Source organism: Ochlerotatus camptorhynchus, unplaced genomic scaffold (assembly GCF_037179485.1).
Source record: "Ochlerotatus camptorhynchus isolate MF236.1 unplaced genomic scaffold, CSIRO-AGI_Acam_v1.1 ptg000357l, whole genome shotgun sequence".
In the NCBI taxonomy this organism is placed as follows: Eukaryota; Metazoa; Arthropoda; class Insecta; order Diptera; family Culicidae; genus Ochlerotatus; species Ochlerotatus camptorhynchus.
The window spans coordinates 3,431,636-3,446,293 of NW_027040845.1; the positions used below are offsets into that span (position 1 = coordinate 3,431,636).

General features: G+C 40.2%; 1 protein-coding gene across 6 annotated transcripts in view; it reads right to left on the minus strand.

Moving 5' to 3' along the window:
- Nucleotides 1-14,658, minus strand: part of fbl (pantothenate kinase 3 fbl) — an 80,794-nt gene that overhangs the window by 4,827 nt on the left and 61,309 nt on the right. For all 6 annotated transcript variants that reach the window (XM_065231530.1, XM_065231528.1, XM_065231525.1 and 3 more), the window contains one exon: nucleotides 11,544-12,171. In XM_065231530.1, the coding sequence (XP_065087602.1) occupies nucleotides 11,544-11,943 (400 nt within the window). In that variant the 5' untranslated portion in view covers nucleotides 11,944-12,171. The remainder of the gene's footprint in view (nucleotides 1-11,543; nucleotides 12,172-14,658) is intronic.

The following is a 14,658-nucleotide window of genomic DNA, read 5'->3' on the forward strand; positions in this document are numbered from 1 at the left end:
GCAAGCCTTAACTTTCTAGAAATCATCAAAAGAAGTCATTGTATACAAAAGCTGTTACGCCCTAATTCCAGCTGTATCTAGATGAGTGGAATTTAGAAGAAAGTTAGGGCATTTGGATTTGGTTAATAAGTAGAGTGAAATAAAGATACGCAATCCAAGCTTATATTATATAGTATTACATTCCCTGAAAATGTTATGACAATCAGTTGAGAGACTTATTTTTGGCGAGTACTTCTAAGTGATGCAATTGAACCAACAATCAATTCGAAACTAACGATTTTAAATTGGCTCACTGCTTGACTAGCCTATTGGTCCCAAGCAAATCGATTAACGTATCCCATTCTAGTATAAATTCCAGTACTACACAATGTTTGTTTTGATTCGCTATGAAAGTTTGACAGATAAAATGAGGGGTTCGTGGATTTTTCTATGTTTCGAGGGGTGCATCGATTAGCTTGGGACCGAAGATAGTACCAGAGCTGAGCCAAAAAGTTGAGCTCGTTTCTTCGGGACCTTCTGGTCTTAGAGTTACCTCTATGATTGAACTGTGCACACCCTTTATAAAAAATAGTATGCAATTTAGTGAAATCCGTTTTCAAATCCGTTAATTCAAATCCGAAATAGACCCAAATGATGTTGTTTCATTACTAAGTGGGCCATGCTTTAGTGGTAATTAAGCCGAATACTCGCGGCTTACCCAGGGTTAGAAAGGTATATTATCGAAGGCTAGGATCAGAAGCTTGGGGTGAGGTTTCGTTGTCTCATCAGAGCGTTGTCGTCAGTATGAACGGTAGTGCGGTTCTAAATAGATCCGTCTGGAGTTCGACCGGTTAGTGGGCGACGATGAGACACATCGAGACGGGGTAACAAGACAAACAAAAAACGAATAAAGAGATACCCTATTCTTGTTCGCGGATTCAGGGTCACGATCAAATTAACAAAATAGTTCTTTTATCATAACTACTACAAATGTTTTCAAATAAATCTCTGAGCTCTAGGGCCAGTTTCATAAATTTGGCAAATTTTTGGATGATTCGAATCTTCTAACGGACCAGCTTGTTCTGGAATTCATGACACTTCTGGTTCTGGTACCGTAGTAGCTTTGGGAATTGAAGATTCCCATGTATCGAAAACTCTTGTACGTCCGAATATCATAAAATTCCAGATACTCTACTCAAATTTACTTTTGGATTTCTCTGAAGAGTTTCGAAAGTTATTACGTATAGATTTGAATGTTTCAAATTCTTTGCCCAAATCCCAATTAATAAATTCCCGGGTTTTCCTGTTTTCCCAGTTCAGTTAGCGAACGTTTGGTGTATACATTCATATTAAGCATAAAACCAAATGCGATTAAGCCGAAGAGATCGCTAGGTTAAATGGGTCATTACTAGCACAGCAGCATTTTTTCTGAATCTTGAATTTAGATGTGCGTTCGAAGTCTTCAAAAGTCGCTAAAAAATTTTACAGAATTTTATTCGATTACGCGGTACCGGATTGTTCTTTGTCTTCATTGGGGAATTCCGAGATCTGTAGGCGCTCTATCCACGAATACGGTGAGAGATTTTGGTGTTCTTAGGCCTGATTATGACGCGCTTGGTGAAGATGGCGTATCGCATGAAGAGCAACTGTACCCGAACAGTGGCGGTGTTTCTTCTTCACTACTTCTCTGGCTGGAGGGCTCTTGCAGGCAGCCTTGGTAGCAAGCTGCTTGTGGGAAACCTTCCCTCCGGTCCGCATACCATCTGCGTGATGAACGATACGAACACGTCCGAAGTTCGAATGGAAATGCGGCTTCAGCTTGTTTTATTTGGTACCAACTATTTGATGTCTCTGTTAGGAAAGACACCTTGTGGGTCTACGCAAATGTATGGGAAAATTTGATGCTTGCAGTTTTCGTTAAATTTAATAGTTCTTTCACTTTTTTCACTATTTGCACTATATGCCAAAAAATTCCTGGACAAATTACCCGGTGAAAGGTATATTGCATGGCACATTTCCAGTGGCGTCCCGTAACTTCACGTTTTACCTGTGCACCAACTTTCAAAACCAGATTTAATGCCATATTCATACTCGAATCGGATGAAAATACACTTAATCTTCTAGTTTACTCGATATCTCTCGAGTTGGTGCACAGGTACATTGAGGTTAAGGAAACGCCACTGCATATTTCACATTAATACTTTGGAAAATTATGCGTTTGAAAACACCCCCCTTTTTCGATACATGCTTGATTTTCGATTTCTTAAAGTGAACTCCAGTATAGTAAAGAAAGATGTAGCCCTACGTCAAAAATCTTCTTGTGACATCACATTGAAAACTAATTCTGCTATCAGTGAGAGCAAACTGAAAACTCAATTTGATGTACATTTTTCCTGTTGATAACAAAACGTAACGTAAGTATTCAATCTGATGTTCTGATAAGGCAATGAAAAAAGAACTGTAACAACATATTTTTGAAGAGCAAATGTACAGCAAAATGAACACAAAATTTGTCAATCGCGTGAACTTCAGTTTAATGTTGATATCAAAATTTAATTGCTCCCCCTAAAGTGCCTACGTGGTTTATGAACAGCCCCAAACTCATATTTGATTCATTAAGGAAGTTTTCCTTCTTTTTTAACATGAACAGTTCTTTGGAGTTCTACTGTTCTCGTTTGATTTTGATTTTGAATTTGATGAGAAATGAAAATTTAATAATTTTAACATTTTTCCCTCATGTAAATTACATATTTTTCCGTCTTTTAATGACCCATTTGGTTGGTTGGTTTAAAATAAATAGAGCGTTTCATGATTATGTTTAGTAAATACAAAGTAGTTCACACTTTTTCACTAAAGGGTGTCCACGATGAAATTGCCACACTATGAAATTGCTCTAACTTTTTAACCGTTGGGTAGAATTTAATGAAAATTTGGGTGGATTTAGTTCATAGTGCATTCTTTACATCCTGCAAGTTTTAAAGTCCTGTGATCAAAACTCGTGGAAATGGAGTCGAAAGAACAGCTCGTGCGTGATAAAATCTTGCGCATTCATCACGAGAACAAGGATCTCTCGCATCGTTCCATCGCTAAAACGTTGGGAATCGCGAATTCCACGGTGTCGCGAGTGATTAAGCGGTTCGAGGAACGGTTGACCACCGATCGGAAGCCCAGAAGTGAAGGAAAAAGTATTCCGTACAACACCAAAAATCACAACCGCGTAGTTGGGGCCTTCAACCGAAATCCGAACGCCTCCGTTAGGGATGTGGCTAAGAAGCTGCACCTAAGCCGAAGTTTTGTCCAGAAGGCCAAAACTAAGGCTGGGCTTCGAACGTTCAAGGTACAAAAGGCCCCTAATCGCGACGAGAAGCAGAACAAGTCCGCCAAAACCCGTGCCAGGAAATTGTACCTCAACATGCTGATGAATGCTGCATCATGGACGACGAAACATATGTGAAGGCCGACTTCAAACAGATCCCCGGCAACCTGTTTTTCACGGCCAAGGATAAGTTCAGCGTTCCGGAGCATGTCCGCACTCAGAAGATGTCCAAATTTGCGAAGAAATTCCTGGTTTGGCAAGCCATCTGCACGTGCGGGAAGCGGAGTGCACCTTTCGTGACCCAGGACACGATGAACGGACAGGTGTACATAAAAGAGTGCCTCCAGAAGCGGCTGCTTCCTCTCCTGAAGGCCCACAACGTCCCAACAATCTTCTGGCCGAATTCGGCCTCATGCCACTACTCCAAGGACGTGCTGAAGTGGTATGCGGACAATAAGGTCAATTTCGTGCCGAAAATGTTCAACCCTCCCAACACTCCGGAGCTCCGCCCCATCGAGAAGTACTGGGCGATTATGAAGCAGCACCTTCTTAAACGACCTAAGGTAGTGAAGACAGTCGAGGAACTGAAGAAAGTATGGGTTTACATGCAAAAAACGGTTGATTCACAGGTTGTGCAGAATCTTATGGCCGGGGTTAAGGCCAAGGTGCGGGCATTTGCGTATGGACTGTAAATAAAATACGAGTAAAATGGTAAAATGAAGTTTAATAGTTATTTCTTAATCCCTGAAAATTTGATGGCAATCGGATGAAAACTCGAATTTTGCGAATCAATTTTGTGTGTGGCAATTTCATCGTGGACACCCTTTAATAACAAAATTAATTAAATGAATCTGAATTTAAGATAACAATCACTAGAATCTAATTGTGATTTTCGACTTCAAACACTTAGAGCCGATTTCTTCCGCTTAAACCTTAAACCAGGTTTAACTATATAGGTAAACAGCTGCGTGGTGATGGTGTGCTACACCCTTGGCAAACCATGGAAATGTCGCAAATAAAGGGAGGCATTTTTTAGGATTCTCAATAGTTCTTCAAGTCTGCGGTTTTAACTTTTACCTTAGCTCGGGATATCCAGCTTACTAATACTGATTTCAGCATTGGAGTTAATTTTAGAATTCCTTTGAAATAACGAAATTCAGATTCCCTTCAAATTGTTATCCGAAATCACCTAGAATTCCTGTCGTCAGATTTTTTTATAGAGTTTTCTACGAAAAATTTTAGAATTTGCTTCCAATTCTTGCAGAAATTCTCCTAAAAATTCTGTAAGATTTATCAATGGAATTATATTTATAAGTAAGGAGAAGATATACCAGTCATGACCGTACGTTCCAATTATGGTGTGTTCCAATTATGACATATGAGAAATCCATAGGCTATAATTGGGACACACAATAAAGGGTGTCCCACATCAAATTGCATTACGGAAAAAAACGCTGTAGAAAATTTGGGTAGAAGTAGTTTAGAGTGTATTTTTTACACTGTATTTTTATCGCTATCAGTTTTTCGAAAGTTGGAATAAATGGCGTCACCCGAAAAGCAACGTCGCGAATTGATTTTGCGCAAGCACCTGACAATCCTCGACTCTCTCATCGGGACATCGGAAAACAACTCGGAATCGTGCAGTCAACGGTGAGTCGTGTGATTAAACGTTACTACGAAACTCTGAGCATCGAAGAAAGGCGAAAAGCGGTCAGATTGGATGTTCTATTAGTGATCAGCATCACAAGCGTGTCGTGAAAGCGTTTAAGCGGAATCCCAATGCTTCGGTCAGGGATGTGGCCAAAAAGTTGAATCTGTCCAAGTCTTTCGTTCAGAGAGCCAAGGACCAGAAGGCTCCAAATCGTGACGAACGGCAAAATACGGTGGGAAAGTCACGGCCCCGGAGACTGTACACCCAGATGCTGACGAAGCCTCATTGTCTCATCATGGATGATGAGACTTACGTCAAGGCGGACTTTCGGTAGCTTCCGGCAACTACTGTTTTTCACCACCCAGCACCAGTTTGATGTTCCGGAGGAAGTAAGGAAGCAGAATCTTTCAAAGTTTGCCAAAGAAATACATGATTTGGCAAGTGATCTGCTCATGTGGCAAACGGGGACTGTAAACGGGGAGATCTACCAGCGTCTGCTTCCTCTGTTGAAGCAACACGAGGGCTGGAGTGGTACGAAGCCAACGGGGTCACTTTCGTACTCAAGGACATGATCTCGCCCCCCCCCCCCCCTCTTTCCAACGCACTGGAACTAAGGCCAATCGAAAAATACTGGGCTATTATAAAGCAGGCACTACGAAAGCATCCCAAGGAGGTCTAATTTGAGGAAGACATAAAGAAAAAGTGAGTTTCCGTACAGAATAAGCTGTAGCCAGATGTTGCACAGAACATAATGAGTGGAGTTAAGGTGCGAGTGGAAGCGTAAGGTGCGAGCGTACGATTATGGTACAGGTCGGACTCGATTATCCGGAGACTCGATTATCCGGAATTTTAGAGTTGATTATCCGCAGTATTTTTTTTGCGTTTTTTTTTTTAGTTTTTATGCAGACATTTGAAATAATTTAGTATTATAATACCTATACAATATGATTATTTTAACAATATTGAATGTAACTAAGAGGAGGGGCAGATTTGAATAATTTTGTGATTCGATTATCCGGAGCGTTTTTTCCGTGATGCAATTTAATGTGGGGCACCCTTTAATAGGAACGTATAGCCACAGACAAACAGACATAGACGGAACTATCTACCTACCCTCTTTAGACTATTCTCTAGCTAATAAATTATCACACTAAAGCTTCATGTCAGATAGCATTTCCAACCAACTCTGAAAATCGTAAACTACACGAATGAAGTAACATACAAACACTTTGAACGTTCTCTATTTAGCTAGCACTTGCCATGCGCTCCTAACAAAGTGGTCGATTTCATTCTGGCAGTTATTTGACGTATTTTCGGCAAAACCAATGCAAAACGTTTTGATAGATAGGGGAATTTACGTATTCTCGTCAATCTAAGCAGCGTCTGCACTTCTACTAGCATTTTCTCAGCGTCACGCACATATATGATGTGTCTGTTTGTTTACATTCATCTGCTGCTTGCTTCTCTATCCGTTCCAATCGACAGAATTTTTCAAAACGTTTTGAAAGCGTTTTTACAACGCTCCAAACTTCTCAGGTGAGTGTGACTATTGTCGGCAGCCTCTTTTTCTTCGGCAACCTTCCCATTAGAACTGCGTGTTAACCAGCTGTTCTATTATCGGCAACTCGAAATCAACCCCATTTTGTAGTGCGTATGCTTTATTTGAAGAAAAATGTAGCATTACTGGATTGCTCGATCGTTCAAATATAATCAGATTGATGCTGAAAGGCTAAACAATCGTTTGGACACATTCAGGGAAGTGCGTTGATGGGAAAACATAGTGAAATTAACGTTTAAATTTAGGTTGCCGAAAACAGTCAATGGGTGCCGAAGCCAACATTTACCCTACGTTAAGTATTTTCGGCAAAGTAAAATGTGAATGACGTAAAGTTCGTTACATTATTTTGCTGCTTTCGGCAGTTTTAGATTTTGCCAATTAGATCAGTGTTTACTAATTGACGAAGCTTGGTAAATGATTATAATTGCTGAAATTTTGCTAAAATCAAATCCTCCCTTAGCTCAGTTGGTTGAGGCGCAGTTACAAAGCTAGACCATGCTGGATGTGGCTGAGTTCGATTCCCGGTCCGGTCTAAGAATTTTTCGGGCTGGAAAATTTCATGACTTCCCTGGGCATAGAGTATGATTGTACTTGCCACACAAGTATATTAATGCAAAAATGGTACAGACATCGAAAGCTCTCAATTAATAACTGTGGAAGTGCATCTAGAACTCTAAGTTGAGAGCACGCAAAAAGTTAATATGCAACAAGCAATAAGCTTGAAATGCGAAGAAGAAGATCAGAATTTCGGTAAACTACCTATTACATGTTCAACGAAATTCCGGCAAACTTTTCAGTTTATTGAACTGTTCCGGCAATATATTTCACCGAGGATAGATTCCGATTTTAAGTGCATTAGCGTTTAACGTTTAGGGCGATTGCTTGAAGAGTCCCAAAATCGCTGATATGCCCTATCACTTCATGTTTTCTAGAGCACAAATCCCGGACACTGCTGTGACATCGCTCATGAAACTGGAACTCCGTGCGAACTGATATTTGTGCTCTTGAAATTTCGAGGCCATAATGAGATAAATATGAACGAAGGATTCCACAGCGATTCAGCTTAAACGCTATTTCTATCTATTTAGCATGATACCCATGATAGTGCACTCAACAGATGGCGATAGAGCTTTAGCGACGATGATTTTCGGTGATAAATATTCCATGTATTATGTCTGTTTGTCTGTGGAATTGCCATGATTGGTATATCTACCCTACAACAACTACCACTAGAATTCTCTTCAGGATTCTACAGTAATGAATGTAAGTACGGGCTGTCAGAAAATTGGTATTCTAATTCAAATCCAGCTTCTCTTGGAATTCTCATCAGAATTCTCAATGAAATCAGGTCATCTACATTAGAATTTCTATGGAATTATCCTCAGAATTTACTTTCAATTTCGCTTACAGTTCCTTACAACTGTGGTAAAGGAGATAATCAACCGGATTCGTACTTTCCTCAAAATTTACCTTTGCTTGCTTTCTACTCTCTATATACAATTTTCACACTGCCGTACTCTAACGGAACTATCAACTATATGCTTTCATCTCCTCATCTATCGTATAAAATTACCACTTTAAGTCTGATATTTGACGTTAAGCATCTCCAACTATTATTTGTACCTTTCATAGCTCTGCCGGACAACTGCCTTGGCGTTTAACGTTTAGGGCGATTGTTTGAAGAGTCCCAAAATCTCCGTAATGGTGGCTGATATGCCCTATCACTTCATGTTTTCTAGAGCACAAATCCCGAATACTGCTGTGACTGTACTGCTGATCTCCTGCAACTGAATAAATAGTGTTTCCAATGAGAATCATGGATTGCTTGATTTATGTTTTCTTATAGTCATACCAGCTTACCCTCCATTCCATAGTCAAAACCTCGTTTGAAACGCCTTAAATCATCTAAACGGGTTGTCTTGAAAAAGTTTTGCGAACTGTAAACTGACGTGTCAAGAAAGAAATACATACGCATTAACAAGTAGTACAAGTAGCTCAACAAGCAAATCTACCTAGACCACCAGCGTCAACTACAAAATAAGCCCAAAACTAATCCTAAAAGCTTCTGGAATCACGTGAAAGATCAGCGAAAGGAATCGGGTCTGCCCGCCACGATGTTCAACGGGGATTGAGAAATGTCTAATGTGGATGGTATCGCGGATCTATTCAGGTCACATTTCTGCAGTATTTTCGTCAACGAGGAGCTCTCTGACGAACACGTTTCAGATGTTGCAAGTGAGGTTCCCATACGTTCAATTGTTGAATTTCATCCACTTTTATCGAGAGATGACGTCCAAAGGGCAGGTCTTCGCTTAAAAAAAATCTTCCAGCATTGGCCCTGATGGAATTCCAAAAACTGTATAGGAGTCTTGATCGCACCACTAGTATTCATATTCAACCTTTCGTTGAATTCTGGAATCTTCGCTGATGGCTTTCGTTTTCCCTGTCTTCAACATTCAGTAATCAACTATCGAGGCATTGCGGCTTGGTGCGCAGTTTCAAAACTTTTTGAGCTGATAGTTTTGGATCATTTTAAACACATTTGCTCCAGTTACGTTGCCTCCGAACAACATGGATTTATGCAGAAGAGATCCACTGCATCAAATCTCGTGCAATGCATATCTTTTAAAATTCGCGAGCTTGAAAAAGGCGAACAAGCTGATGCTATCTACAAGCATCTCTCTGCTGCGATTAATAAGATGAACGACAAGATTGCTGTTGCCATATTAAAGCGATTAGCCTTCCATGGTCTCCTTCTTAATTGGTTTCATTCTTACCTCACCGGTCGTCAAATGTCAGTGAAAATAGGTGACCGTATTTCTCAGTCGTTTCCAGTTTCTTCTGGTGTACCCCAAGGTAGTCATATTGGTCCGTTTGTATTTCTGCCGTATTTGAATGACATTCACTTTTCAATCAGCTGTCCGAATCTATTTTATGCGGATGATTATAAACTGTATTTTGTCGTAAAGGATCGTAGTGATTCAGTTTTCCTTCAACACCAGCTGGACGTTTTTTCTACTTGGTGTCACTGTCACAAGAATAGGATGGTATTGAATGCTTCCAAATGTTTCATCATCACTTTCTGCAGAAAAAATCACCCACCTGCTTTACATACAGCCTTAATGGTCAGAAACTGAACCGGGAGACTACAATCAGTCTTAGGAGTCATGCTAGATTGTCAACTAACCTTCAAGGAGCAGTAAAGCATCTTATCAGGTTGGCTTTATTTTTGGCATTGCTAAAGATTTCAGAGACATTTCGTGCTTGAAAACGCTTTTCCGTTCGACGCTGGAATACTGTTCAGTAGTTTGGGCGCCATTTTACAACAATGTCACAAATCGATTTGAGTCTGCTCAGAGGCGTATTGTCCGCTATGCTCTTCGTTGGCTACCCTGGAGAAACCCTGTAAACCTCCTTAATTATGAAAGTCGATGTAACGTGCTGTCTTCATCGCTGATCTCCTGCGTTCAGAAATTGACTGTAGTCCACTTTTGCAATAGCTTAATATTAACATAAGACGTGCAAACGAAACAAGCATGTGTCAAATTTTGAATAGATGTTATAACTGTTTTGACTTTGATGCTTCCCGTGCTAGCCTTAAGTATTTTTCCTATAATGTTTTATCATCCTGATTAAGTAAAGATTAATGCTTCCTGAAATAGTTTAAGAATATATGTATCTGTAGGATTTTATGTTATCTGTTGATACGAAAAGAAGAGGTTTTCCGCTCACTTGATAAGGGGTAAGGTTGGTCCTTCTAAAGTGGGCTTTTGCCTCTCAAATAAATAAATTATTAGGTATAAACTATGAGCACACCCATGGCCACCCTTGTGTAGTTGTCATACAAGTGTATGGGCGGCATAAATATATGTGATCCTTTGAGCAGTAGAACTCATCACCCTTGTTTTAAAGGCTTAAATCTAGGATTAGGTGGCAACGTACAGCTTAAAGAACTCGATTCGTTATAACCTCACTTCGCTCAAGCCATTTGAAGTTCATATTGAGGCAACCAACCTTATTGTTCATATTGTTCTAGTTTTTCATCATATTGCTCCGACGAAATAAATCGCAACGTACTGCGCAATGGAAGAATAAATCTTCCCTATGTTTAACGACCAGACCATACACCATAAGCCATTTGACAGCACGAGTGTAAGTAGAGTGATAGTTGCTTGCATGGTTCGCTGACTTCTTGACGTACTAGCTCATAACAAATCAACCAATCGGAAGTGAACATACGATCGCCGACTACAAACCTACGACGTCGATCGTGCAGCTCGACAAGGCACTTGATAGCACGAGGCGCGGCATCGGCAGCAAAGATTAATAATCAAACACACGGTTAAATCAAGGACATGCATGTTGCACACCGGGCCCGAGCAGCGCACCGTTGTTTAAAATATCCTACGTCATTCGATTAACGGCTCAAAATCACGCGTTGTATCACGTGAGCCACCTCTCGAGCCAATAGGATTACCGGTGGTCGATTAACTACACTTCCATAAAGTCAGACAACGTACACGCCTTTGTGTGCTGATGAAATCTTTGTGTTCTAGAGATCTAAAGTGCATAAACGCAGGAAACATGGCGTATGAATGCGCGGATGTTAGTCTTATCAAACCCTGAACCGGTTTTATGTAGTTGCTGCCGGTTGCTGTCGATTCCAGTTTTTCGAATAGCCACAAAACCGTAGACATACGTCCGGTTGATACTTTTAGAGGTCAGTCCGAGTGTATTAGAGTTCGCTGATCACGGCGTTTAGAGATCAGGTTCAAGAGCACGAAGGTCTATTGCGAAGCTGGAAGCATCTAAGACGGAAATATGTTACTCCGTCGATCCGAAGATCGCATTTACCCAATTCCTAATATGAGTAAATATGATTACTAAATACTCTTCAAAGCCATTGCCAATGGGTATACAGGACAAGCTACTGTACATGAAGCATATGAAGACAAACGTTTTGTCTATCTAGCAGTACGGTGTAACAGCAAATTGGTTAGTACATTTAATAGTTAAAATACAAAAAAAAAACATCTTACATAAATGCTCATCCGTTCGACTGCCATGGAGACTCCCGCTAGTGGAATGTTCCTTGATAATGCCTGCCAGCCTATCAGTCTCATCGATTTCGTCATCCTCGGAGTAATCATCTTCCTCGTCCACCTCGTCCTCTTCTTCATCATCCTGATCCTCGTCCTCCTCCGCCTCCTTCGCACCGTCGCGGCCCTTGCCGGTCACGACCGTGTCCTCTACCTTGACCTGAAGTATTCGCTTCTTCTTGCGTCTTCGCCGTTGCAATCGTGAAGATCCACTGGCAGTGCCAGCGGACGAGCCAATATTCGAGGACGATATCGACGACGTCGAAGAGGATGCCGAACTGGAGGCTATCATGCGGAACTCCTTGTACGGTTTGGCTTTCGGACTGGACAGTGGAGACATTTTGCGTTTCGACTTACGTCGGTAGTAGCGGGATGTGGCGTAGGTCCACCGTGTGCTGACACCGGTGATGCTCGTTGTGATCCGCGTTGTGAAGGAAGGTGACGAATCATAGTACACGGCCAGTGTATCGTCCGCATCCGAGGGTGGCGTCGATGGTGGCGTCGGGAGCGTGGAACGGTCCAACGGGCGCGTGCGAAAACGCTTCTCGATTACGGCGAACAGCGCCACCTTGAAAGAGAGAAAACGGAACGAGCAAACGGAGAAACGGACGGGTTGATTGGTTATTTAAATTGTGCAAACTACAGTTCTAACAAGGCATTATGGTTATATGAAAATGGATGATGAGCAATGGACTATAACAAAAGCAATATACGAGAGCTAGAAAACGAATTAACAACACCATATAAACAAAACAGTTTGCACATTTTTATCAGCGTATTTTTAGAACAAAAAGCCACATACACACAACTACAAGATGAAGAGGATCCCAATGATTGATGTTAATCGTTAGAGATTGCTAACTAGACATACGCCAAACGGCTGTGGGGTCCGATATTGAGTGATGATTATCACTTTTGCTCTGAGATGGGTGAAGCTGTTTACCCCCAACCGACGGGCTCTGACGTTAATAAGGTCTATGAACAACAACTGCTGCATCTGATAGGTAACGCCACCGTCGGATGATTCAGAAGAAAACAGCCTGTTTGGCGAATTTACACACTCCGATTCGAGCATTATCGCTAGCAAATATTGAATGTTTAACGAGCAATTGATCAGTTAGTAGCGCACACAATTGGAAAAGAATCCATATCTAAATTTAGATGTTATCGGGAAGACGATGTACAATACGAAGGTATGAAATAATAAATCAGTAAGTCGAGTCCCAGAGATTTAATTTACATTAAACTGTGGTGAAATTGAACGACCGAAATAGAGATAACCGGAGTCTAGGGTTTATCACTAACGTCGTTATGATTGATTTAATAACCTTAGATATTGCTTTAATAAGGCAGCGTGGACACACTTGATCCCCTATTTTAATTTTGGATATATCTCAGCGCAAAAGTAAAACCAAAATCAAACAAATCGCTCACTAGCCTACGCAGTTTATGGACAGCCCCTATATTTAAATACTAGAAAGGGTCTAAGTATAAGAGAGGAGCGGACTGGCTGGTTTTGAGCAAACGAGCTGTCAAAGCCAGAGCCAACCAGGCGCTGCTCTTCACACAGGTAAAAGAACGTAAGAATTCCATTAGAAAATGGCCGAATGTCAGCCCAACTGTGAATGATTTCCCATAACAGACAATTATGCAAATTTTCGTGCAAAACGGAGAAGGTCGAGTCATAATCTTAAAGTTGTTTGGCATTTTTTCTTAAAATTCTATTCATTCCATTGTTTGCTTCCTGTGCATCTGATTTTTATGGCTATATACAGGGGCCTATAAACCGGGTCTGCCATCGACTCCCTGTCTCGACAGAGAACCATCGCGCACAGAAACACAGAAACTGTTTAGAGTTTCCTTCTGAATGATCTTGAAATTATCCTCAGTATTCCTATGAATTTATCTTTAGATCTCCCTTTGAATTCTCTCCAGAAATTTCAGGAGAATTTACATGAAATTCTCTTCAAAATTCATCAGGAATTTTCAGGGCTATTTCTATAAATATATAGAAATGTTTCTTCTAAATAACCTACCTTGGAATTTTACTTCGAAGTTACATAGAACTGTTATTGAAGTTCTTCCCCAATCCCTTTGATCGTGACTTCCTTCGGAATTCGCACCAGAACACCCCTTGAATTTCCGTGGAACTATTCTCAAAATTTGATTGCCTTTAAATTAATCTCGGAATTCCTTTCAAACTCTGATTTTTTTCTCAAAATTCATATAAAATTATCTTTGGAGTTCTCTTTGAATTGAATCCACATGACATTAGATTATCCCATAGAATCATCCTTAAAACTAACTGAAATTTTTCCTCTTAATCCTTAGAACATTGTGCTTAAAATCACCTTGAATTATTTCTAAGAAACATCTTCCATAGAACTTCCTTTAAAATTCTGAAAGATTCTCCCTAAAATGCATATGATTTTTTTCTCATGACCTTTAAAATTGCCTTGAAATTTTACTTCGATAGATAATGATGTATTTATTTAATTACTGATGGCATAGTTATTAGCAATATTGATGAGTGTACCCCATTAGGCACAAATACATTAGGCATATGGACGTTAGGCATACGGAGGTTAGGCATAATGGACGTTAGGCATTAAGTCTTTAGGCATAATGGACGTTAGGCATTAAGTCTTTAGGCATAATGAACGTTAGGCATAATCTATGTTAGGCATAATGGACGTTAGGCATAAAATACCTTGCTGCTGTTCAAATCTAGAAACCTGTTTCGAGAATGGTAAACAATGCTTAAATTAGGCTAAGCGCTGAATAAAAGATGATACAAGTTATACAAACATAGTTTATTTAATAACCACAGTTTGGAATCCATTATTTATCATATCATAAGTGACGTAGCTAGATATTTACTTAGATCCAAAACTAGTAGTGATTGCGGTTAATCTGGCAATAAAAACTCAGCATAGTTTTGAACTATATCTTGAAATCAATCGCATCTAGATATAAACATTTGTTGTAATATATTCTTAAAAAACATTGCAATTGTCAAAGAAGAAAAGGTTTTCTTCAAAGAACAGCTCATGAA